Consider the following 25,965-nt stretch of genomic DNA (forward strand, 5'->3'; position numbering starts at 1 on the left):
ACTGGGATCTCCACCCCTTGCTGCAGTTATAAAGGCACTAACATCAAAGGAAGGAGCCAGGGAGGAGCTGAACAGCAAACTCCTTTCCTCTGGAGCACTGGGTGAGGAAGGCTGCAGAGCTGTTAAACTAGTAGGCAAGGTTTTGTTTCATGGGAAGACAACTTATCTCTTTCTTCTGTCTCCCAGTGAGAAAAATGTGGCTGAAGTTTCTTTTGGCTGTTCTTCACTGGCATGTAGCAGCTGCAAAGGAACCTGAGCCGTAAGAACTACCCTCTTACTACTATTAGTGTTTGTGAAAAGGCTTTAAAGACAGTGCTAGTCAGTGTTAGTGATTTTTCTCTGAAACTTAAATACTGCCAGGGCTCATCTTTTATATCTGGAGAGCTAAAGCAGAATGGGGATGGCAAGTGAATCGTTCTCATTTAATATGATCAGACCTTCCACCAATTGCAGAACTTCCATGGGAGTTGATGTGTGCCCAGAAAAGGCAATAGCAGTAGTGACAGCAGGGTGCTTTGCTAAAACCAGGTGGGCCCAGGGCTCAGGTAAAGAGCAAAAGGGCAAGAGCTGGGGGCAATAGCAGGACTGGGCTGGTTCAGAGCTGCAGGACAGAGTGAGGAGCACTGGCAGTGCGTCCTATTTAATCTAAAGTAATTGGTGGGTACTTAATAAAACAGTGTTATGTGTTTGCTTTATCCTGTTGAGGCTGTTTCTCCTTTACATATGAATTGTGATCACTTTGATGTTGGAATTTCACAGGCAGTATGTCCTGATGGTGCCTGCTGTCCTCCAAAATGACTCTCCAGGTCAGGGTTGCCTGCAGTTCCATAACCTCAACGAGACAGTATCCGTCAGAGTAATCCTAGAATACAGCTCTGTTAATACCACTATTTTTAAGAAAACCATGACAGCAAGCAGTGGTCTACAATGCTTCAAGTTCAAGGTAAGTTAATTTTAATTTATGTCCCCATGGGAAAAAAAATGTAAACCAGAACAAGAAAATTCAAGCAGAGAGCACAGAAAGGAACAAAGAGGGAAAGAAATAAGACTTGTTAAAGGAAAAAGGAAGCATAGGAGAGTAACATAGTGACAGAAAAGGAAGCATTTTTTGTAGACATAAGTAAGAGGAAAAAGCTCAAGAAAGGTGATGAAGTTTGTTGAAGTGAGGTTGTGTCTCATGGTAGGAGCCCAGGCCACAGATATTGCTGTTCAACAGGTTCTGGAGCAAATTACTTCAAGACTAACAACCTCCCCATGTTTCTTCTTTCTTCACAGATTCCTCCTGCCCACTCTGCACCCCTGGCTTTCATTTCCCTCTCTGCCAGGGGCAGCACCGTCAGCCTAGAGGAGAGGCGGTCAGTGATGATCTGGAACACGGACAGCATCGTCTTCGTGCAGACAGACAAACCCATCTACAAACCAGGACAGACTGGTGAATGTCCACTCTGTATATAACATGGGCCTTAGGAGGCAATTTCTTCAGACAGAATTTCTCTGTCTGGTGTTTTCCAGGCTGAGCAACATTCTAGGCAGTTTCTTCAGAGTTCCTGTTAAAACTATTACAGTTATTTGCTGTGGAGCTTAGGGAGTCATCTTCAGGATGTCAGGAGACTGTCATCCCATCATCTCTACTATTTCATTTGTCCCTTCCTCCCCTGTGACAGAAGCTATCACTGCTGCTCTTTCATTACTGATGACAGGCCAGCATAGCGGGTAGAGGTGATTAGATCAATACCTGGCATAAAACAATGCTTCCCTCTGTGGTGCTGGTCAGCATCAAAATAGCCTAAACAACAAGAGTGAAATCTGTTACTTTAAAATTAACTATAAGTTGTTGAAAACAAAATCATGCTATTTACCTTCTGGCCTCTGATGTGTTTGGACTCTAGATTTTCCTTAGAGCTTTATTTTCTTGCAGAGTTGCATTACTGCACTTATCCTGTCCCCCTATCCATGCTTCAAACATGGCCATTAAGCAGAGCTGCATTTTTCTAGATCCATTCCTCAATTAATTTCTAGGCTTTAAGGTTTCTAGCACACATGATAAGAAACCAGCAAAGAAGGTTTCTTCCCAGAGATTAGTCACATAATGCAGCCATTAGAGTAGATTAGTTTTGGTTTAATTCAGATCAGTGCTATCTACATAGATACACAGAATGAAGAAAAGCTTACCAGTTGGAATTTCATGCCACAAAGGTGAGCAATATGGGTTGTTTATTGGTCAAATGGCTTGGTTTTGAGCTGGAGCAAGCAGCAGACAAAAACAAATTATGAAAAGGTAATACAGTTCTTATTTGTTCTGTCATTCCTTTCTGTGAGGTTAAACTTTCATGAACGTAAACTTTTCATTAACTAACATTAAAGGAAACTTTTATGAAAGAGTACAAGAACTTGATGCTAGGGAAAACACCTTTAATCAATGTCTGTGTAGGGCTCTTCTACCTTCAGATGCATTTTATTATGTGCATCCTGTGCAGGCAGGACTGTTGGAAGATCTGTGAAACTCGGAGTACTAATGAAAGCAAAACATCATGCTCAGCCAAACAAACTGTGGTCAATGCTAACACCCTTGCTTTTCTTGCTTTTCCAGTGAGATTTCGTGTTGTTGCCCTGGATTTAAATTTTAAACCTGTTCAGGAGAAGGTGAGTGACCAGTAATACTCCCCTGTATTTAAAATTGCTGGGAGACTACTTCTCAAATTTTAGATAGAGGATTGCTGTGGATAAAATGGGATGTTGCAGAGACTAAATGCCAAAGAATTAACCTGATTTCCTAAGCACATGCTGTAATCCAGACTTTCATTAGAGTCGCAGGGAAGAAGGCAAGTGTGCAGCAGTTTGAATTCCTGACACAACACCTTCTGTTATCGCAGGGAAAGAGGTCAAACCCCCCTCCACTTCGTTACCACAGACATTATCTTAGCTCTGACCAGAAAGGCCATGGTTCAATCTCCTGCTCTTACAGTTCAGCAAATGTTGCTTGCAGGCATCAGTAAATCATCCACCTGGCACTTTGCCTATTTTAGAAATGGGGGAAATGAAAGAGAAATTGCTGCCACAATTATTTATCTCCTCAGAGGTATTATTTCCACTGCCAGCAGTCCCTCTTCATGCTCATAGATATAAGGAAATTAATGGAAGGGTCTTCACTGGCCTCCTTTCCTGCACTTGTAATGCAGGAGACAGCACAGTGTAGCAAAAGAGCTGGTGCTAATAAGAAGCCCAAATCATGGTTTGTGTGCACCTCTGTAACTCTGCTCACTCATACACTCTGAGATTGCACTAAAACCAGTGTGATCACAAACTGTCCTACCATTCTCATTTCATCTCTCTCCTTTATGCAAGCTTCTTATTGAAGTAAAATTGCTGTTAAACTGATTAAAATAAGACACAAGGACCTCTGATGAATGGTATGATACTGAATATTGGTTATATACTTCTCTCAATCCTGAGGAAAAACAATTCATGTTTGATCAGCCACCTAATATCTTCTTCCATTCTGTTTTTTCCTCTTTCAGTACCCCTTGATTGCAATTCAGGTAAGAAATTTTTGCCTTTGTACTTCATTACTCCAGGCACATGTCCTTATATGAATGTCCTATATTGAATGTGTCCATACACAGACAAATCTCACTGCTCAGTACAACAGCAGAAATTAACAGAAACTCCTTAACACAAAACAAGGATGCTCTGTGAGCTTGACATGGAAAGCACACCTATAATCATTACAGCAGTCAAAATCTGTAGTGTTCTTATGTCTGCCTTTGATTCTTCTCCCCTTCCCCCAGTTTGCTCAACTTATTTTGGGGTATATATTTTTGAAACTCTAGTGCTGCTAAAAACTATGAACAAATATAGGTTGTGAATACAACTACTAACTATGTCAGTACTTTCAGGGCATTTTCTGTAGATTTTTAAAAGAATTGCAGTTCATGTCTAGACAGCATACTTACAAGTTTTCATGTTACACTGTGAAGTCAGGGGACTTTATTTTCTTTGCAGTGAGAACATATATCTTTTGAGCTCTCCACATGTTTTTTTTCCAGCCATGGCCGTAAAGAGCCAAGGAAATGGTGTGAATGAGTTTTCTTTAATCTAGCTAGCATAACATATACTGAGAGGAAAATGCCACCCCAGTGAATGCAGAAGAAAGGTTTCCTTCCTTCTTCTGGCAGCTGAAAAAAAAAGCTGGGGTTGCTAAAGGCCAAGATTTGTGTGGGATAAACTTGGCTGAAGGGAAAGCACAAAGAAGATTTTCTTTCTCTCCCCTCTTGACACAAATCTAGAGCAACGTATACTAAAGAGCAGGAAAGAGCAGTATTGTGCAACTTTCCCTGATGATTGAGACTAATAAGTAGGCTGGCAGAGAATGCCTAAATTGGGAGCAATAGATGAGAATCTAACAACATTAATAATAACATGAATAATCAGAGTACAAAGGTGCAATTTAACTTGATGTATGTGCATTAAGCAGCTTCTCCAGTGCATTAAAGCAACCTGCTCTGTTTTCTTCTTTGTTGCTGGTTTTGTGTGTTAGTAGCAAAAGATTTCCAAGGCAAAAAACCTCTGAGTCTGTATTCTTTTTTTCTTCAGGATCCAAGGGGCAACAGGATCTTGCAGTGGCAAAATGTGAAGTCGGAGATGAACATTATTCAGCTAGAATTCCCACTCACTGAAGAGCCTATCCTGGGGAACTACAAAATTATTGTAGCAAAGAAGTCAGGAGATAGAACAAATCACTCATTCCATGTGGAGGAATATGGTAAATGCCATCCTTTTTTTTTTATTCAGTAGGAAACATTATCAGAGATGAGCCCATATCAAGCAACCTTCTTGCCTGCAAAAACATCAAACAGCTTCCTGGCAAATGCAGCTTCAATTAATTGTCATTAAGAACTGGGGAGATTAAAAAAGAAAGAGAACAGTAAAAAACCCCAAGAAAAATTTACAATTTTTCACACACAGCCAGCAAAATAATCTGCACAAGAAATCAGCACATTGATTGCAAATTTCAGTGAGACAAACTAAATTTTTTCCAGTTACATCCATGAACTATCTTTGCCAAAACCCTGCAAGGCATCTAGACATCACAGGATTCATTTCAGAAGTCCTGTCTTCTCTTCAAATTGTTGCAGAAATGATCAGTAAGCCTTTGCAGATCAGGCCAGTTCTTAATCATTTTGCCATCTGGGTTCTGAGATCCCATTCCTTCTATTACTAACAATAAGATATATCCTTTTTGCTTTCATCTTATGAGGGTCTGCAAATTTACAATATGCCAGTGTTGGGTTTTTTATTTTTGCTCTCTGTCCTAGTGTTGCCAAAGTTTGATGTCACAGTCACGGCACCAGAAAGCCTCACAGTCCTGGATTCAGAGTTCACAGTGAAAGTCTGTGGGTTGTAAGTACCAAGTGCAGAGTTGTTAGGAAATATGCTGAAGTGGAAGAAATTCCCAAAGACTGGGTAACAAGCCAGGGCTTAGAGAAGAAGCCAAAATATGTAGGGTCCCAGAAGAGGTTGGTGAGGATTGACTTAGTCTTTGGAGCTTTCATTTATTTGTGTGCTCATGTCATTTTATTGTATAAGTATTTGGTTCCACATGGTGTTGTACAAGGTAGGTAAATCTTTTGAGAGGCTCCCTGGTAAAGCAGGATGTGTCCACTCCTAACAACCCACTTCAGAGGGACACCTTCATAAAGCAGAGCAGCATTAAATTCTAGCAGGGATGTTATGGTTCCAGCTGTCTAACTCCCCCTCCAAGCTTGGTTCTTCAGAAGGACCTTGCTTCCACCAACACCAAGATCTTGTAATTTGGAATCCAGAGTTGAAATCCCAATTCCTCTAGCAGATATGAGGAGTTTTGCTTTGATTTCAGTGAGCCTGGAACTCCAGATTGGAGACAACAGTCTTAATTTTGTCAGTAGCCACATCTGTTCATTATGTTTATAAAGGTATTTGTTTTTGCATTCAAAGTGTAGCTTTGTTTCATAGGTTTAGGTGTGAAAAAGAACTAATTTTGATTTCTGAGTTGTATTTTCTATTTTTTTAAAGCAGGACAGTTAGGATAAACCTGTGAAACTATTCCATGCTCTGGCTTCCCAGCTCACTGCTGTCCTGAATCCATTCCTGCACACATTATCTTAAGATTGTTTTTCAAGCATTAGCTCATAGACCTCATCAGATCATATTTCCTCTTCCCCTAGGTACACCTATGGCCAGCCTATTGAAGGGAAAGTCAAGCTCAGTGTGTGCAGGGATTTTGATTCATACGGGAGGTGCAAGAAAAGCCCAGTTTGTCAATCATTTACCAAAAATGTATGATACATAATTATTATTCCTCTTCATGCTTGTCCTCTCTTCTGTGTTCTTGTTTCTCTCCCTTTGCTCATCACACTTGGCTTTCTCTCTTTGATGTTTCTCTTCACCCTGCTCATCTCTTTGCTTGTATGACTAGCTAGGAGCTCAGGGCACCTCATTTCTCTTCTTGGCCTCCTGCAGGCCTGAAGGATTGACATGCTTCTTCTTCATGACTCAGTTTCCCATAAACATGTATAAATCATGTTACATGTACTGGGAAAAGGCTTCACTCACTAAAGAAGGATCCTGTATATTGTCAACACCCTTTGCAAGCTATGATCCTTGACAACAGGATTTGTTTTCTTCCCTGTCCAGCTGGAGACAGATGGTTGCCTCTCCCACGTCTTCAGCTCCAACATCTTTGAGTTACATCGCACTGGTTACATGAGGAACCTTGACGTGAAAGCCACTGTGACAGAGAAAGGAACAGGTAATCCCTTCCAGGCAGGCAGAAACAGCAAAAGTGGTGTGGTCAAGAAGGAGAGTAGGAGATAGCCTCTGCTTGCTGAGTACAAGAATGTCTCCCTGAGGAAGATCGTTTTTACAAGCACAGTGACCATCTGCAGGCAAACTCTGCTGATGCTCTGTGCAGGACAAAGTGTATCTTCTCCTGACTCTGGGCACGTCTTCCAGGCCTGCAATTTACAGCTGCTCAGGTTATTTCCATAACTCGGGTGATGAGCACCATACAGTTTGAGAACATGGATCGCCACTTCAGAAGAGGAATTCCTTACTTTGGACAGGTAAGCAAGAGCTTGGAGGGCTTGTGTTGAAGATGATTGACAGGCAATCACATAATAGCAATGATGGCAACATCTAGGGGACTGTTTGGGGTGGGGATGTTCTCCCCAGTCCTTTTCCTTACATACAATGCCCTACTGATAATTCTGAATGCTGAAGACTATTAGTTTATTCTGAGTTTGATTCTGCCAGAAACACTTGAAATCAGAACAATTCATTAGCTAGCATTTCTCTAACTTGCATTTTAAGCTTGCTATAAATCACTGCCTCTCCCTTCAGAACTGACCATCACATGTCAGCCAGACGTGAATAGAAACACTGGTGGATGAGGGAATAAAGAGGGAAAGGAATTTAGAGCACACAAAAAATCAAGGAAATAACAAGACATTCTGTCTCAGAAAGGTTTTTCATTATTTTGTTTCATGACAATACCCACATAACTCTGTCAGTTGTTTAAAGGGTAGGGATAAATCTCTCTCCTTCGGTTCATTTTTTGCTAATGAGGAAAAAATAAGGGGGACCAGCAACACTGAAAGGAGACGAGATTATCTTTCAAGGGTGGGGTTTTTTCCCCTCTGTAAAGTCTGTATAACTTTCTTATTTGATTCTCATTCCCAATCTATTCATTTTCTTTAAAAAAATCAAAATGAATGCTCATTTCTAGCAACATAGAATTTACTTAATGTGATCTGTTATTTGTTTAACACATAAACAGCAGAGACAGTGTGGAGAGAATCAGAAAAATGTTTAAAGTAAAGATGTGAAGAAAAGGTTTTCAGCCACTGCAAATAGCAGCAGCAGACTCTCAAGACTAAGGAAGGAAAAAAGGAAGGGAGAAATGAAAATATATTTTTAAACTGGAAATGTATAGTCAGAAGGGACTGATCAGGAAAGAGATGATTCATTAAAGTTCTTGCTCCAGAAGAGAACATTATCAATGGTGTGGCACATGCTGAGGAAGCTCCTGCTCCAAACCTCATGAGGTAGCTCAGATAGTTGCCAGAAAGCAAAGACAGAAATTTCAGTCATCAAGTATTGCTTTGAAGGAGGATGAAAAAGTAATTCTGCTGTTTGGAGAGCAAAGGAGTGCAAAATATCAGTATCTACACACAGAAAAACATTCAACATGTTTCACATTCCCTTTTACAGATCAAGCTGGTTGACAAAGACAACTCTCCAATTTCCAATGAGGTCATTCAGCTATTTGTCAATAACAGGAATACAGACAACTTCACCACGGATCATAATGGTGTTGCTGAGTTTAGCATTGACACATCCGAAATGATCGATCCCGAGATCAGTCTGAAAGTGAGTACAAAACAAGGCTGAATAGAGACAAAGAGAGAGATGGCTGCTCTCAAACTGAACCCAAAAAAAGATGGAATTAGGTTTTAATTCTGGTAATAAAAATATGCTTTCTTCATCTTTCTTCATTGTGTAGAGCTCTCAAAAACTACTATAAGAGGAGTGAGGAAAACATTTGAGTTGTTGCAATGCAATGGCTTGAATGCAATGTCTTGCTGCAAGGCTGCTCTTTCCTTACCAGTTTTGATTTACATGCAGTTCTTATCTGTACACATTACATGAACTAATAATTGTGATGTCAGAATGTGATGACGGCTTCCCCAGTGATATGTGTCTGTTTTCCTTTTCTTCCCCACTCCCTCTCCTGTTCAGGCAGTTTATAAAACCAGCGACCACTGCCACTATGAAGGCTGGATAGAGCCTTACTACCCAGAAGCGTCTCTCTCCGTCCAGCGCTTCTACTCTTGGACTGGCAGTTTTGTGAGGATTGAGCCCGTGTGGAAAGATCTGAAATGTGGGCAGAAGAGGATGATCACTGTGCACTATGTCTTAAACACAGAAGGATACAAGAGAATCAACACCATGAACTTCTACTATGTGGTGAGTATGAGGTTGTGGGTTGGTTTGCTGAAAGGGCATTACTGGGCAGCTCTCTGGCAATCCATCCACAGGAAATTACAGCAGTGAGTCATCTTCATGGTATTCTCTGTCCCCCTTTTCCCTTCCTTTTTCTTCTGCTTTGTGACCAGCAACAAGGTCCCCAGCAGCAGCAGTGGGAATATTCAGTATGCCCTAAGGCTTATGTTTAAGCATTTGACATCATCTCATTGTAGATTGTCCTGTCCATGCATAATGAACCTGATTGCTGCTTTCTCCCTCCAACTTCTGCCAACCCATACATGTCTTGATATTCTCTGCACAGGGCATGGCAAAAGGCAAGATTGTCCTTACAGGGGAAATTAAAGTTAATATCCAAGCTGGTAAGTTAAGTTGCCAATCCATGTTTTTGCATTAAAACAAACAAAGAAACAACCAAACACCTAGATGGTTGAATATAGCAGCAACAGGAAGGGCTGTATCTCTCTCCACCCATGCTTGTGTGCATGACAGTAGCACTGCCACTAAGATCGCTATAAAGTCAGGTTTAGTCCAGCAATTACTGAATTTTATATTAGTCAAATAGTGTTCTCTAAAGATCTTCCCAAAGGGTGACATAAGGAATGTAGAGTGTCTTCTTTAGGGTCCTATCGGAATATGGCCACATGTTCAAATCTGCAATAAATCTGAGACCACCTGGAATGAATCCAGGCCCCTCACCTCCTGGAAAATTGTTCAGTTTATCATATTCAGATTGCTCCACTGACTGGTAAAGTTACAGACCTGTTGAGTTTGGCTACTATTAGAGTAAATCTTTGATATTCCTTCCTTATTGATGCCTTTATTTCTTCCGACAGGCCAGAATGGCACATTCACCATTCCCCTTGTGGTCAGTGAGAAAATGGCTCCAGCCCTTCGGTTGCTGGTGTACACCTTACACCCTGACAAGGAGCTGGTGGCAGACAGTGTCCAATTGCCAGTTGAGAAGTGTTTCAAACACAAGGTGAGAGCCACTAAGATATAGCAAGCCTTACCTGCTGTCAGATAAATACAAATTCTTTGTGTATACATTCACAAGAGATTTCCAGTTTTGTTTCTTGTTTCCTTCCCCTTCTCTCTACATTACACACTTTATTTCCCTCTTTTCTCTTTGGCCTTATATCTTTCCTCTACCACTACCTCCTGGCCTTATTGTCAGAAGACATATCTTCCTTTAACATTAAAAACTTTTCAGGAGACCCACATAAATGCCAAATTATTCTTGCCTCACCTAAACTCTACTAGTTTTTGATTCCATTTTTAGACTTTCTATTCTTCAACATAGTGAACACACTTTAGATTTATCCCGCTTCATCATCAATCTAATTTTTTACTCTTTTTTGTTGAAAAATACAATTTAGGTGTAGCAGAACTAAATACACACAGAAAAGAAAGCCAAAATAGTAATCTGGCGTTTAAGTATTTCTTCCTCTTTTTTTTATGGTACATTTTCATTCATCATTATAAACTCAGATTTCACCAGTAATATTTTTCTAATCTTTAGCTCCTAAAAGCTAAAATGCATGAAACTGTAGAACAGGACAAACCAAGTGAAATGAAACAAAATATTTCTAGTTGCCCCTGCTATTTTTTTCCTCTTATCTAAAACAAATGTGAAACAGATTTTGTTCCAAATAGATTCAAAATCTGTTTTATACATTTGCTAACAGGGGCCATTGACCTAGGAAAAATATGATTTGCTCACTGTAGGAATTAGTGTATGTAGTCAAGTCATAATAAGGTTCCATTTGATTTGATAATGACAGCAAAAGAATCACACTTTGTTTTCAATCACTTGAGGTAGGCTTTATTTAAACTACCACAAGAATCTAAATATGCTTATTGCTTAAGTCCCTGTTAAAACAGACGCCTGGCCAACAGCTACAGTGGAGACCAGGCATTCTCCTCTAGGAAGATCTTCTGTGCTTTAACAGAAAAGCCTTCCACTGTTCTTCTTGCCCTCCACTGACACACACAGTCAGAGCAGCCCCAGCAGCATGGGTCAGCTATGCCAACATCTGTTTGATGAATTTCAGGTCCACTTGGAATTCTCTGAAAAGCAGCTGCACCCAGCTTCCAATGTCAGTTTGGTCATTGAAGCTGCTGCCAACTCCTTCTGTGCTGTGAGGGCAGTGGATCAGAGTGTGCTGCTCCTGAAGCCAGAGACAGAGCTGTCCATGGAAATGGTGAGCTGCCAAATGCCTTGTCTCTTCACATTGCTTCTTCCTCCTCCATTACAGTGTCCCTCCACTTGACATCATTAGACTAAGTTAGAGTTTTACAGCTTCTGGCATGTCCTGGTCATAAGCCATCTTTAGTAGGCAATAAACAGATTTTGTTTCCTGTGGACTGTAAGTCCTCCTTCATCTGGGATTTAGTTTAACCTGTGACTGGTCTCTGGCAGCACAACCCTCCAGCATATCTGCCACTACTCCCAGTTTTGTGCCATCAGCAAACTTGCTGAGGGTAGACCCTTGCTGCAACATCCAGATCATCAAGGAAGATGTTGAGCAAGATTAGACCCAGTACTGGAGTACCCCGTGGTACATCACTGGTGGCTGGCCTCCAGCTAGACTTTGTGCCACTATCAGCGCCCTCTAATCCCAGCCATTCAGCCATTTCTCAGTCCAGGAAACAGAGCATGGTTTCAAACAGGCTGTCATCTCAGTTTTGGCAATTTGCAGTATTTGATGGTGCAGGTAAGGTTGATGTTTACATACTCACAGTTCCTGTTTCCTTACCCCTCACAGGTATACAACCTGCATCCCCTACAGGATTTTCAAGGCTACGTCTTCCATGGGTTCAATCTAGAAGAAGACTCCAAAGAGCCCTGTGTCTCATCTGACCACATCTTTCACAAAGGCTTGTATTACACACCTGTAATGTCTGGATTAGGCCCAGATGTGTATCAATTCCTCAGGGTAAATGTCCTGTACATTACTTAAATATGCTTTAGTGAGTTTCTGCTTATGTAGTGTTAGATTCTGCAAACAGAATATTTTTATATTAGTAAAATATATCTTTATATTAGTAAAACTCATACATGACAAACTCTCCTCTTAGACCTCTATTCTCAATTGATTCTGGTGCCTGCTGTGATTTTCCAGTGCACACAAAACTCCCAACAGTCTCTGCATACATGTCTCTGGGCACCTCTGTGCTGGAAACACAGCAATGGGAAAGAGAGAAGAATGGAAGAAATCTCAGCTACAATGTGGTTACGGCTAACACTAAAATGTGTTTTTTACAGGATATGGGAATTAAATTTTTTACCAACTCAAAGGTTCGACAGCCAGTTGTGTGCACTGGTGAGACTGTAAGACGTCAACCATACGTAGTGAATGCAGGGCATGTGGCTTCTGCACACCATGTCAAATCATCAGGTAACACAGAGGACAGGAAAGAGATTTTACCTTTCTCCTTGAAGGACGAGGTATTCTTGTTATACACACATGGACAGTACTCATTAACCACTTTGGTTTTGATATTAAATATTGGCCTGGCATTGAATGAGATAGCTAAAGATAATGGCCAATGCCCAGAAGAGTCTTTCAGGTCTATACTCCTGATTCATCTCCAGTTTTATGCTGGGAATTGTTGGCAATTGGCAGTGTCATGCAAAACTAACACTGTTGACATTGATTCCCTTCTGACCAGAACTAGCTGGAAAAGACTGTGAGAAAATCTGAACAGTAATCAGAGCTGAGAGTCAAGTGTTCTGACTTCTAGCCCTAGGTCTCAGGCTCATGAGAGACCAAAACACTTCAAGCAATGTTTTCTTTTTCCTTTGACACCAGGTTATACCTAACTGAGGGATATATTAGCAACATTTAATAATATTGGTGTGGCATATGTGTATCTATGAATATTATATATTCTCAGTCAGAAGGTAATGGTAACACACTTATTGTCCTTCATACTGGCCCATGCACATTCAAACCTGTCCTTTCTGGGCAGCTCCATTATATGAACCAGACTTTGATAAATTCTCATTATCTCTTACCAGCTGAAGCTGCAAGGGAGGAACAAGAGAGGACACTCATCCTTGAGACTATTCGGGAATTCTTTCCTGAAGCTTGGATTTGGGATATAGTTCCAATTAAGTGAGTACTGCTTCTTTCATACCTTTGCCTTGCTTTAGGAGTTACTAAATATGTTCTCTGATGTCCTGCAAGGTGGCAATCCCTTGCCAACTCTTCTTCCTTTTTGGCCCAGAAGACCTATTTTTTCAGTCATCAGCTGCCCATCTGCTCTTCTCTTTTCCATGATCTAATTCCAAAGATGTCCCTAAAGACACCTGTTGCCACAATGTGTGTACCATGAGTCATATTCCCGTCCTCAGAAGGACACGTCTATTTAAAATACAGATTTGCAGAACAAGAACTCTGAGTTGTCTTTCCAAACTCAAGGATATGATGGGCAGAGGAACATTTAAATGGTTAAAATTTTCTCAAATTTTAGTGATAAATTCCAGGGATTGTATGTGGGATTTCTGCAGACAGAAGAGGGGAAGTTCTGGTTCTCAAAACTTGTTGCATATACTGAGAAGCAAGTTATCTGAAAGTTAACCTTTCTAAAGCTTTCATCCTTTCTCTCCATTCCCACCAGCTCTACTGGAAAAGCCAGCATCTCATACACCATCCCTGACACCATCACCAAATGGAAAGCCAGTGCTTTCTGTGTGGAAGGGTTGGCTGGATTTGGCATGTCTGTACCTGCCACCCTGACAGCCTTGCAGCCTTTCTTTGTTGACTTGACCTTGCCATACTCCATCATACGAGGAGAGGATTTCCTGCTTAGAGCCACTGTCTTCAACTACCTTGACCAGTGCATTAAGGTGTGTACTTCTGCCCACATTCCTAGACCTTATCCCATCTCCAAAGAAGCTGCAGCAAAATGATTGGTGCAGGTGGCTGGATCTGCTCTTGACTGACGTACTGCTCATTCTAGCTGACCACAAATATCCTGACTGGATTTGTCCTCTCAGAACAAGCGCTACAGAGCAAAGGGAGATCTTGTGAGCTGTACTAGGCCAGATCTGTAAAGCAACTGTATCAAGATCGATAGAGAAAGGAAGCAAGTGCTTTGCAGAGTATCATTCACCATCCACAGATATGCAAGCATCAATGGTTTCACTGGGGCCTTCTCCTTGAGAATCAGGTGTGCATAGGATGCTTAACATCCTGTGTTAACAGTGAGACTCTTGAGAGAAGCAAGAGGGAAAACTGTTCAGGTTACATCTGATGGATGATTAATCAAACATCATCATCATCCAAGGCCTTAATCTGCCCTACACTTAACTCCAGATGTAAGCAGAGAGTGTCTCACCCCCTCTAACAATAAAGCACCATTTGCAATATGGTACAAAACCTTCATCCCATTACACTACTCTTTCTGTTCGCAGATTAATGTCTCACTGTCAGATTCCCTTGATTATCAAGCCAAACTCATCTCCCCAGAGGATGATGGATGTGTATGTGCCAAGCAAAGAAAGACCTATGTCTGGAATATTTTCCCCCAAAAAATTGGTAAGTGGTTTGAATCTACTTGGTTTCATGTTCCAAGATTGATACTAATTTATATCTTACCTGAAAAAACTTAATCTTTTTCCAACCCAGAGCGCTTGGCCTACCACTGTTCTTCCCAGTTCTCTGGTTTAAAAAGTTTCTCCACAGCTTCAGTGTCTTTATCATTGCCATTTTTAGAGATCAGTTCTCTTCCCATATGTCTCACCTAGAGTGACTGACCATGCATTATGTTGAACTACTTCATCTTATTAATCAGGTGAAATGTCTTACTTTTTCCATCGTCCTGCATGGCAGAGGTCCATTTCTTTCCTTTTTTTTTTGCTGCTATTTAAGGTAATGTGGTGTTTAGCATTACTGCAGAGACCAAGGATGATGAAGCTTGTGGAGACAAAGCTCCCAGGAACATCAGTGTTGCCTACAGGGATACCCAAATCAGAACACTGCTGGTTGAGGTACTGCTGGCAGCTCTTACTGTTTGTCCTGCATTCCTTTTCCCGAGGAAACTAAAACACACTGGAAGTACCAAAAGCAAGGAAAAGTTTTTCAGGTTCTCTAAAGAACTCCTGGTATTGCTCCACCTTCATTTGTCTGGGACAGGGTCGGGCTGTTGAATCTAAGACCAAGTCCACTCCCATCTGATGTCCGCTTCCACAAGGATCAGTGGGTGTTGACATGTCTCCCTCGTGCAGAGGAGAAACTGGAAATGAGGAACTCCATCTGATGTGATCTCCCTTTTAGGAGCAGCTACATCATACATGAACTTGTAAACTGTTGCTTCAATCCACTTGTTTTGTGACGTAGGAGGTTGGGGAAGGGGGTGGCATGTTGACACTGAATTTCTTCTGCATGCTTTTGTCTCATCCACTGCAAGTGCCTTTTCTTTCCATCTCCTCACAGCCTGAAGGAATCAGAAGGGAAAAGACTCAAAACTCCTTAATTTGTACAGAAGGTAAGGGTCTTATATACCACTGTTGTGAGAAGAACTGAAAGGAACTTTGGAGTCTGCACTCTTTCCTGCAGTGTTTGTTGATGCTTTCCCTTTCCTTTTTCCAGGAGTTGTCCCTATGACAGCTAGTATGAGTGTAATATGAGTGAAAAACATGATCCCTGCTACCAAATTCTTGTGTGGTCTGGTGCATATCACTGTGTCTTGCCCAGATGTGCTCAGATGCTGCAGAAAGGCTGCTATGAAGCTCTCAGAAGGAGATGACCTTTCTGTGCAAATTGTGTCCTCTGTTTCATTCACTCATGTTGAGTGCTGTCCTCTATTCCATGGATACATGTATCTTACAGCTTTCCACCTCTGGTGGGAATGGGAGAGGGAATGTAATGTTCCTTTCCACACCATCTCAGTGCTGATGGCAAACAGCTCCTAAGGTTTCCTGGCTGGCCTAAAAGAGGTAAAAAATCTGCTCTACCAATAGTGTCACTGAATGAATTCCCAAGGGTCACAGATAATACAACCTGTGAGCACCAGCCTTACCCTGTTTCAATGGTTTCTATTGAGCAATAACAGTGGCCATGCCAGTTGATCTTTTTTTCACAATTTTGATTTTGCTGTGTCCCCTTCTCTCTTCGTGTTCTTGGTGAATGCTGTGAGTTTCATTTTATTGCTGTCATTTGTGTGCAATTTTGTACTGTGCAATTTGTAATAACAGGAACATTTCACTGTTACAATTAGTATTCCTCTACAAATGACAAATATTTTTCTCCACAGATGATGTAGTTATTCAAGATATATCTCTAGAACTACCTACAAATGTTTTGGAAGGATCAGCCAGAGCCTCCTTTTCTGTTGTTGGTAAATATATCATTAATAAAACATTTAAAAAAAAAGAACATATAGAAAATGCAACATAAAAGCTCTTTCAGGATTCAAAATGTGAGCTTCCACTCCTAGTGTGGGAAACTTTTGAGAAAAGACTGATTCTCATCTTGTCCAGCAATGTTCTGCATAAGCAAGATGAAGTTTAAATACCGGTTGCATCACTCTTCACTATTCTGTTTAAATTTAGTGCATTTGAAAGTCTTTCTCTGAAGCAGCAGCACAGTTCTGACTTATGAGCTCAGCCAGTTTCATACCAGTATGGCATTGTTCTACACACACACCAACAAATCAGAGATGCCAGTAGAATCTATTCAGTCTTTTCAGGACATGGATTTGGTTACATGACTCACTAGCCATAAAATCCTTGCTTGGTAATGTTGGTGACTTTTAGAAGCTCTTTCCAGAGATCCCTTGCTGGGTCTGTGCTACCTTTCCTAGAAATAACAACTAAGAGGTGGTCTGTGATACATCTGCGTTATCAACGTCCCTTTGCAGTATTAGCTGTTAATTTTGCAATAAATGCTTGCAATAAATAGCTCTGGCTATTCCCTTCCATCCTCTGGAAACAGAAGTTTCCTGTAAGTTCCCTTCATTTCCAGCAAGATGTATCTGCTTAAAGTGGCACCAAAACAAGGAGTGCTTCTGGTAAGGGCAATTTAGACTTGTGCAAGGAGAAGCAGGGAAAAGATTCTTTGTTGGCTGCAAAGCAGAACAAAGTTCTGTTTGGAAGCTCCCAACCCCTGCTAGGCTTTTATGACTCTGCCTGTGGAATGGAAATTACTGGTAATTTGAGCGACCACGAGTTGTGCTGATCCCTCTCTCTCATCTCCTCTTCTCCAGGTGACATCATGGGCACTGCCATGCAGAACCTGCAGCAGCTCCTCCAGATGCCCTTTGGCTGTGGGGAGCAGAACATGGCCCTCTTTGCACCCAACATCTACGTCCTGGACTATCTGAACAAGACAGGGCAGCTGAGCAGGGAGGTCAGGTCCAAGGCCACTGGATACTTAGTGAGCGGTGAGAGCTTCGTGGTTCCCTTACAACGTGTGCTGAAATTCCTGTTGAGGGCCAGTGAGCAGAAGCAGCAGCAGCAGCAGCAGCAGCAGCATGTCTACCTGTGCAGGTGGCATCACAGTTGTAGCACAGCCTGGAGACCCAAGGATTTGCCCTGAACAAGACATTTTTTACTTTCCTTTATCTTCTTATCTTATGCCTTTTTGCTGACATTCAACTGCCATGTTTTTCCTTTGAGGTTTTGTCTTCTAATCCCCTTCTCTTTTCCCACTCAGGCACAGCATGTATCCTGATCCTGTGTGCTTAGTTGGAGCATTGAGCTGATAGAGCCCTGCCTATTCTCTCAGTGTTTCTGCCAGACAAGATGTTCCTTACTTCCAATTCATAGGATCCCTCAGAGCTCCCCTCCTGCTTGTTAGATATACATTGCCTTTCCATTCTTTCCCAGACAAACATGTCAGCAAACAAAATAGGGTTTTGCTTTTACATCCAAGAGCACTTCCTTTTCCATGTTCTTGCAGGCTACCAGAAGCAGCTCTCATACAAACGTCCTGATGGGTCCTACAGCATCTTTGGCACCAGAGATAGGGAAGGGAACACCTGGTGAGTGACTGGGAGCAGAATTGGCTCAGAGATGAATTTACATTCAATTATTATGAATTGACATTAGATTATGGTGCAGGTAAGAGGCAACTCTTCTGTCTAGGACTAGGCGTTGGGAAGTACAGAAGGAAATGTCTCTCCATCCTCTGCCAGGCCAGGTGCATGAAAAGTAGTTGATCCCTAAAGACCCAGCTGACTTTCTGATTCGCACTCCTGCTGTCTCCAATGAAAGCCATTGCACTGTGGTGCTCTGTAGACAGGACCAGCTACAGAGTGTGCTGGACATCCTCCCCATGTCCCATCTAGCTACCATTCCTTTAACTATTCTCTCTCTGAGGAGAACAAGGAGAAAGGAAGGCACCAGCAAGCTGGCTGTAACTCTTCATGCTCTTCAGCAGTATGAACGAGAGGGCTGTTCTTCCAGTGCTCATCTCACAGCTTCATCCTTCCCTTGCAGGCTCACTGCCTTTGTGTACAGATCATTTGCACAAGCTGGTCGCTTCATCTACATTGATGACCGTGTCCAGTCTCAAACCCTGCTGTGGCTGTCCAGCAAACAGAAGCTAGATGGATGTTTCCGGAGTGTTGGCACACTCTTCAACAATGCCTTGAAGGTTGCAGAGAATTACTTCTTGGTCAAATTTATATTTTTCATTAAGAATATGTTCTCCTATAACTGCCAAAAACTATATTTCACTCCAAATGCCTGTCTTCTTCCAAGGGGTAATTCTCCACATCTTATAATGAGTATTTTCAGCTCAGTCAGCTTTTGTACATGTGCTTTACATGTTATGTGCACCTGAGACGAGATTACAGGAGTGTAATCTTGAAGGAGTGATGTTTTGGGATTTAATAGCAAAGAGCTTCTCTGGATTTGTGAGCTATTCAAGAGCTATGTGACTGATCTCTTTCCCTTCAGGCTGCCTCCAGAACTGTCCATACTCTCTCAGCTGGGACATGGCAATTGATATTCAAAGGTTCTCATCTGTGGCATTTACAGATTATTCCTCTCTCCATGTTGTTTCCAGGGAGGAGTAGATGACGAGCTGTCGCTTTCTGCCTACACCACCATTGCCATGCTGGAAGCTGGGCACTCCAGTTCGGTAAGGAGACTCACCTGATACTCAGATGGAACTGGTCCCCAGCTGTTGCCTTGGGTCCAGCATCTGCTAAATTGTCTAGGTAGCAAGAGAGAGAAAGAGAGGGAGAGAGCGCCCAGAGTAGGTGACCATGCTCTGTATCTGCACTGGTTGCTGTGATAGAGAAAATCCCTATCTCTACATGTCTTAAACCACCAGTCTTTGAGCAGAAGCTGTACAAACCTCCATGGGATTACATCTTCTATTTGCAAGACACAAAACTTTTAGTGACACCCTTTTGTTTCCAATAAAAAGACTTGACAGGTAGAAACCTACACATGACAGGTAGTAACCCACACACCTTGGCTTAGCCTCAAAGACAGCCCAGCCAAGAAAGTAAGTTGTTGCAGGTAAATCTATAAAATCTACAAATGGAACTAATAGGTGTGTTGGAAAAACAAATGTCCATCAGAGCAAAAGCTGATCTGTCCTTTTCAAAATTTGGCAGTACAAAGGCGACTAGAGAGGAGATGTTAGACTTCAATACATGAGTTAGCCTCCACTTTTTCATAGCCTTTCTGGACACATGGAGTCAAACTGTAATTTTTTTTGTGGGTGTAAACCTAGTACAACATTTCAGAATTAAAGTTACACCAAAGTCAGTGAGGATGGAAACCACTAAGTTAGATTTGTTCAAGACAAGAAACTCTTGACTATAGAATTTCAGAGCAAATAATTATCATGGAGGTAAGCAGAAGGAATTATCTGTGAAATCTACAGACCAACCTTGTCAGGAACACCATTAAAAGCTACTTGATTTGTTTGATGTTTCCTGAGAAATCCCTCCTTGAATAATTCTGTATTCTCTCTCCTGAAGTCATTCTACAAGTTCAAGTCCCACTCTTATTGCTGTGATAGTGATAGGATGAGGAACAAGTTTAAAGAAAATAAATTTTTGAGCAGCTGAAGACTACTGTCCTGAATTAAACCCATATGCTTTTTTGTTTTTAAGTACCCTGTAATCCGAAATGCCTTTTTTTGTCTGGAAACTGCATCTGAGAAGAATATCAGTGAAGTTTATACCCAGGCACTCATGGCCTATGCTTTCTGCTTAGCTGGCAAGGCAGAAAAATGTGAATCATTCCTTGAAGAGTTACAGAAATCAGCAAAGGAAGTTGGTGAGTTTCAGTCACTTGGGGAATTTGGGAAATGTGAAGATGGAACAGATCTTACTGATGGTCTAACCTTGACAATATTGAGAGAGTGGGCACGTGAGCCAAACCACATGAATGATCTGTGGAGTTAATCTGCAGTGCTTTCATTGATGTGCAGGGAGTCCTTCTGAGGAGGAGGCCCAGATACAGTGAGACTCCAAGGCAGTACAGAGCACAGAGCAGTGACACTTGTAATCAGTTCTGGTTCCTCTCTTTGTTTATTCAGATGGCTCACAGCACTGGGAGCGGGAGGAGAGGTCTCCATCAGACAAATCTCCCTCCTTCCTTGACCATGCCCCTTCAGCTGATGTTGAGATCACCAGTTATGTCTTGTTGGCATTGCTCTACAAACCCAACCGGAATAAAGAGGATCTCACCAAGGCCTCAGGGATTGTGCAGTGGATCATCAGGCAGCAGAATCCCTATGGAGGTTTCTCTTCTACCCAGGTGCCAAAACTACCTTCCACTCCACAGCTAATCCTAGGAACTAGGGCACTGTTTTAGGGTTCCAGCAGGGCTCTGACTACCTAGTCCTGTTTCTCTTTTCTAATTGCTATCTGAGAGAAAACAAACTTTTATATTAGGAGACCAAAATACTTTTCCCTCCTCTTCTTAACTCTAGAAAGGTTAAAACCCTACAAGAGTAATTTGACTAGCAATAAATAGATATTTGTGTAGGGGATGAGCCTAGAAAACACCAAGTCCCATCTGTCAGATGACCTATCAGTTCTGTGTAGCTCCCCCAGAAAACACAGGCTTCACCACTATGAAAAACTCTAGAAGTGCACTCTGCTTCTCAGATTTTATGTTCTGAGACCCTTGTGTCAGGAGAGAGATTCTCCTACCCTAAAGCATACACGAGAGAATGAAATGGCTCCTTTTGTACAGGAACCCTGGAATTATACACAAATTCAGGAAGAAGCAACTGTGATGGGTATTGCAACAGTGACTTTGATCTCCTCTGCACTGGTCATGCTGTGTAGCCAATTGTCTTTTATTATTTCTTTTTCTTCAGGACACAGTCATTGCCCTTCAAGCACTCGCTGCTTATGGTGAGGCCACCTACAGCTCTGCTTCACAAAACAGAGTCAAGATCACTTCCAAAAAGCCTTTTGAGAAGGTATTTTTTGTCAACAATGACAACAGGCTCCTGGTGCAACAGACTCCCCTTCCAGAGGTCCCTGGGAAATACAGCCTGACAATGAATGGCAGTGGATGTGTATTTATGCAAGTAAATGTCTGCTTTCTTCTTCATTGTGTCTCACATTTTGCATACAAGATAGTCATTGTTTGGATGATTTTCTAGCTGACTCTTCTTTATTTTTCCTAATTGCTTGATTTCCCTAAATCATTTAAACACTCTTTTTCCCATCCCACATCTCTGAGTCCTGGGGAGTTCTGGCATGGAAAAACCTTCCTTTCTGATCAATATCTGGTTTCTTTCTGGGAGGTGATTCTGGGTACAAGCACCTCCATTGTTAAAGAGCAGAAGTCTTATGTGTTCATCATTGATATAAGCAAGCATCTTCCACGTAAAACCAAGTGTAACATTGCCAGAAAAGTTCACTAAGTCTTTTTGTTTGGAATGCAAAGAAAATCTTTGGCATTCTTGAACAAAAGGGTTTTTTCCTCTTCCAGACAGCACTGAGATACAACATTCACCTTCCAGAGGGGTCCTCTGGATTTCTGCTTTCAGTACAGACATCAAATGCTTCCTGCCCACAGGACAGACCAGCAAAATTTGATATTGTCCTTGTAAGCAGGTATGTGCCACCAGCAAACCAGCTGCACAGATGACAAGGCACACAGAGAACATTGCTGTGTGTTTTCACTGCAGCTTATGAAGTCAAGAACCACAGGCTGATCAATATGCTGATGGTATCAGCCTGTTAGACACAGTGTCCCCAAAGACCCTGACAGGGCCCTGTGTTCTTTCAGTTACACGGGGAAACGCAGCAGCTCCAACATGCTCATCATTGATGTGAAGATGCTCTCTGGCTTTGTTCCTGTGAAGTCATCCCTGGATAAGGTAAATGTAGAGGAGCAAGGCTAAATTACCAGAGGCATGGTTAAGAACCATTCAGCCACAGACCCTGTGAGGTGTTTGCATGGCTGCACTGTTCATTCCTGCGTGGAGGGAATGCCCTCCAGGGAGCTTTGAACACACTGACACTCCTATGTTTAAAACTAGGAAGGGTTTCAGCTCAAGCCTGAGCAGCTGGAAGCTACAACTGGGCACTGACCAGGTAGGGAAAGGGTGGGAAACCTCTCAGACTAGCTCTGAAATGCAGATCACACCAGAGTCAGGCAGAATTCCCCAAGTGAATTGCAGTGCCTTGTGCATTCGGAAAGAGCTCGTACCCCCAGCTAAGTCAAATGGTAGGTTTTTGTCCATCCTTTCAATCTATTCAGCAATATTTGGACTCTAAAAGTCAACTACCAGCCCTTGAAACTTGACTAGGAGAAGAATGAATACCACAGACATGCAGCAGTAGGGTCTGAGGCAGCACTTGTTTTGCAATGTTTTACAAATATATTTATCTCCATTTTCTTGTTTCAAAGCTCATTGACAGTCAAACAGTGATGCAAGTAGAAAACAAGAAAAATCACGTCCTCCTTTATCTGCAAAATGTAAGTTCTGGTGACTATTTGATTTTCACAAATGATGGAAACAGCATGTAATAGGTATAACCACAATATGGATATACCCTATATGGTGCATTTATCATGTTCTCTTCCTCAACAGTTTTCTACTGTTATCACTAAGCTGCTTACTTCCTAAACTGCATGTAACTTTCCAACCTTCAAAACAGCTTCAAACTGACAACTGTCCTGCCAGCAACTAAAAAAATCAAAAATGTTCATAAAAAAAAAAAAACAAGCACATTGAAATTAAACAAAATTCTTTCTTATTTCAGTAAAAAGCAGATAAACACCAGAAAAGTGGTTCCCTTGTGTTTATGCCTCTTTGGTAGGCTTCTAATAAACATCAGTCTTTCCAACAGCACAGGAAACACTGCTTTCATTCTCCTCTGGAAAGATTTTCTTTGCTTCTCTTACACTAGATCATTGCAAAATTTTACTTGTAATCTAATCCCTGAATCAGAATTTACTTAGTAAATAATTTGCTCAGGGCACTGTAGAAATAACAAAAGCCAATACCCCAGTGATGGACTCTGTAAATTGATTCCCAGTTTCTTGGTGGCACATGATGTCCATGTCTGAAATGGGAGGGATTGGAATACCAGATTTTATCATCTTGATCGTTGGAGATCCTGGAAAATTAAACTCAGTCCCTTTGGGCAATTTTCCCACCTCTAGCAATAGGATATGCAATAATTACAGAATCAGGTGATACAAGCAGGACAGAAAATCTACTAACTTTTCAGTTCAGTTTCACGTTGGACTGTCCAAACATGTTTTGATAATGGCTGTCCCATATCTGTGGGTGTGCCATCAGTGGGATTTGGAATATGCAGCCTGTCAGTTACCCTCCTTGTCTGCTCTGGATGGTACTGTACAAATAAAAAGACTGATGTGATCTCTGACCTTCCATCCCAGCTCTCACAGAAGAAAAGGAAAGAAATCACTTTCTCGGTTGAGCAGGACTTTGTAGTGACCCACCCCAAGCCAGCACCTGTGCAGATCTATGACTACTATGAAACAGGTATGGCTTTGATTTTAACCAGTGTGCAGTGTGGGGACAGGGACAGCAGAAACATGTGCCCTAAGGGACACCCAGAACCAGCCCTGCTGCAAACAGCACTCCTCTGGACTCCATCAGCACCTGAATCTAGGGCCAGGGGAGAGACTCATTTCACTTTATTCACCTTGGTCTCATGCCCAAGGTGATCAATAGGCATGACTAGAAAGTTATGAAAATACTTGCACCAGAATAAAGGATATTTCAAGGATCTCCAGTTTAAGCATGCATAGGTTATGTCCACCTCCAGGGAAAGGCACAAGAAGAGTTCCCCAGGGTAACAAGAATGTTTCTATTCTTCTTCTCCAGAAGAGTATGCTGTTGCTCAATACTCATCACCTTGCAACAAGGTTGTTGCAGGAAAGGACTGTGGATTCAAAAAGGTAAGTGAAAGCCAGAAAATAACCAAACAGGCAGATAAGAAAGTGAACTATAAAGCAGCAAAAGCAGAATGAGTAGAACAGGAACCATTCTCAAATAAATAAAGTCTCCTTAAGGCTTCTCAGAGAGCAGAGACAGTGGCCAGGTCCTGTCCCATGACACCAGTGGAATCCAAGTGGGCACCACGCTGCTGTTCATGGGAAGAGCTTAGCATCTAGAATGAAAGCCAAAGTACAGAATAATGTAAAGACTGGGAAATACCTTCAAAGCTTCCTCAAAAGCACAGATACGTACGGAAGAACCATTTACCTATGGCCATCCTCAAAAGTCTTCCCTCTGGAGCCTATGCTTCCCAGACCCAAGCAAGGTTTTCCACATGGACTAACAGAAACTTTTTCTGGGACAGTAAATACATTATCTGAGGAGAACACGAGGTGACACAAATCATGGAGGCAGTGTATTAACTAGTCAGAGGTATGATGCTGCTGGGCTGTAGAGGAGGTCAGGTCTGCATCCTGCTCAGCACAGCAGTTCTGCTGACTGCTGTCTCATGAACAGCTTCTCAGGAGTCCAGGCACAGCTTGCTGCAAGACCTTGGTCCAGCTTTTGTCTGTTTCACACAGTAAGAACTGACTACCCTGTATCTTGAAAAAAATGCCTGTGTTTTGTAACCTGCAACTCTTGGTTCTCACTGAGGTTATTTTCTTTCGGATTTTCACCTGCAGGAGCATCATAAATGTTGAACAAGTGGTCAAGAACCCTATTTTCTTCTGTAATGAAGTCCTGGAAAAAGCCATTGCATCACAGTGGGACTTAGGAATCACAGTGGGACTCCGTGACGTTGATTGAGCTAGTGTCTGACGCTGTTTCCTTTCACAGCACAGGTCTCCAGCTCCGTAGCATAATCATGTATACCTTTCCACCAATAAACCTCCCTTTTACATTGGGCATTGGCTTTTTTTCAGTGTCACAGAACAGGCATTTTGATGATAGTGCACATGACTGCAGGCTGGGGGAGGATGAGGAGAGGAACACACCTGTCCTGCCTGCAGCACTTTGCCTCATCCCTCAGCTACAGCTGATAACCCCTGGCCACTCCTGCAACACGCATGGTGTTCAGTCCCCCCACATCCAGAGATGGCACCCACTGCTCATAGCTGCTGGACAGCCCCTCACCTTTCCCCACGCCTGTGACAGCACTGTCTTTGCCCCTCTGGCATAAGAGTAAGGGTTTAGGTGAAAACATCACAGAGTGACTGCATCATGCTCAGCAGGGGACAGGTGAGGAAAGGGACAGCTTGCAGTCCAGACCTGTGTGTGCCTGGGCCCATGTCCTCCATCTCACCCTGCCACGCCCTCCAAGTCTGGCCAGAGTTTGTCCAAACCAGGCCACGATGGATCATGGTAGGAGCCACCAGCAGCGACCCTCCCCATTTCCCCGCACCTCTGCTCATCCCCTCCTTCATCACGCTTGCAGCCGTGATGGTGGTTTCTGCAAACACTAACACACCAGCAGAGCAGCATCGGGAGGGCTGGGGAAAGAAACACGGGTGCTGCTCCTCTTTCCCGGGAGCAG

At 42.3% G+C, this 25,965-nt stretch overlaps 1 protein-coding gene and 1 long non-coding RNA gene across 8 annotated transcripts in view; one reads left to right on the forward strand and one right to left on the reverse strand.

Annotated features, from left to right (window-relative positions):
• LOC129134716 (ovostatin-like) lies at positions 1–25,359 on the forward strand. Of its 2 annotated transcripts, XM_077174126.1 has the most exons (36): positions 1–259; positions 760–943; positions 1,276–1,432; positions 2,591–2,643; positions 3,519–3,539; positions 4,594–4,762; positions 5,316–5,400; positions 6,204–6,315; positions 6,673–6,787; positions 6,991–7,100; positions 8,248–8,406; positions 8,776–9,003; positions 9,326–9,383; positions 9,858–10,003; positions 11,076–11,225; positions 11,790–11,960; positions 12,290–12,422; positions 13,046–13,142; positions 13,648–13,876; positions 14,444–14,567; positions 14,901–15,019; positions 15,465–15,516; positions 16,285–16,368; positions 17,236–17,412; positions 17,931–18,012; positions 18,470–18,626; positions 19,041–19,115; positions 20,104–20,269; positions 20,532–20,752; positions 21,321–21,536; positions 21,944–22,068; positions 22,244–22,334; positions 22,868–22,936; positions 23,867–23,972; positions 24,318–24,391; positions 25,115–25,359. In XM_077174126.1, exons 1-36 carry the CDS (start codon positions 150–152, stop codon positions 25,130–25,132), a joined length of 4,443 nt encoding a protein of 1,480 aa, XP_077030241.1. In that variant the 5' UTR covers positions 1–149; the 3' UTR covers positions 25,133–25,359. The 2 variants fall into 2 exon arrangements, with proteins under 2 accessions (XP_077030241.1, XP_054510357.2); XM_054654382.2 differs by lacking the exon at positions 25,115–25,359 and having other exon boundaries at positions 169–259; positions 24,318–24,463.
• The window catches only part of LOC129132260 (uncharacterized), a 43,896-nt gene that overhangs the window by 10,077 nt on the left and 7,854 nt on the right, over positions 1–25,965 (reverse strand). For 2 of the 6 annotated variants that reach the window (XR_013180997.1, XR_013180994.1), the window contains exons 3-4: positions 14,628–15,465; positions 2,173–2,241 (exon numbers count right to left, since the gene is read on the reverse strand). The exons of 2 other annotated variants lie outside the window; for them this stretch is intronic. This is a non-coding gene — a long non-coding RNA (uncharacterized LOC129132260). Of the gene's footprint in view, positions 1–2,172; positions 2,242–14,627; positions 15,466–23,191; positions 24,604–25,965 lie in introns of those variants that run through there. 2 more of the 6 variants (XR_013181001.1, XR_013181002.1) reach the window with 2 other exon arrangements.

The sequence above is a fragment of the Agelaius phoeniceus genome, chromosome 2, assembly GCF_051311805.1.
Source record: "Agelaius phoeniceus isolate bAgePho1 chromosome 2, bAgePho1.hap1, whole genome shotgun sequence".
Taxonomy (NCBI): domain Eukaryota; kingdom Metazoa; phylum Chordata; class Aves; order Passeriformes; family Icteridae; genus Agelaius; species Agelaius phoeniceus.

What these genes read in the sequence shown, in the direction of transcription:
- LOC129134716 (XM_054654382.2), top strand. Translation starts at nt 195, where the DNA reads ATGTGGCTGAAGTTTCTTTTGGCTGTTCTTCACTGGCATGTAGCAGCT. An exon ending in CTACAAACCAGGACAGACTG is followed by an intron (nt 1,433 to 2,590) that starts GTGAATGTCCAC and finishes TTGCTTTTCCAG; the next exon opens with TGAGATTTCGTGTTGTTGCC. An exon ending in ATTCCATGTGGAGGAATATG is followed by an intron (nt 4,763 to 5,315) that starts GTAAATGCCATC and finishes TCTCTGTCCTAG; the next exon opens with TGTTGCCAAAGTTTGATGTC.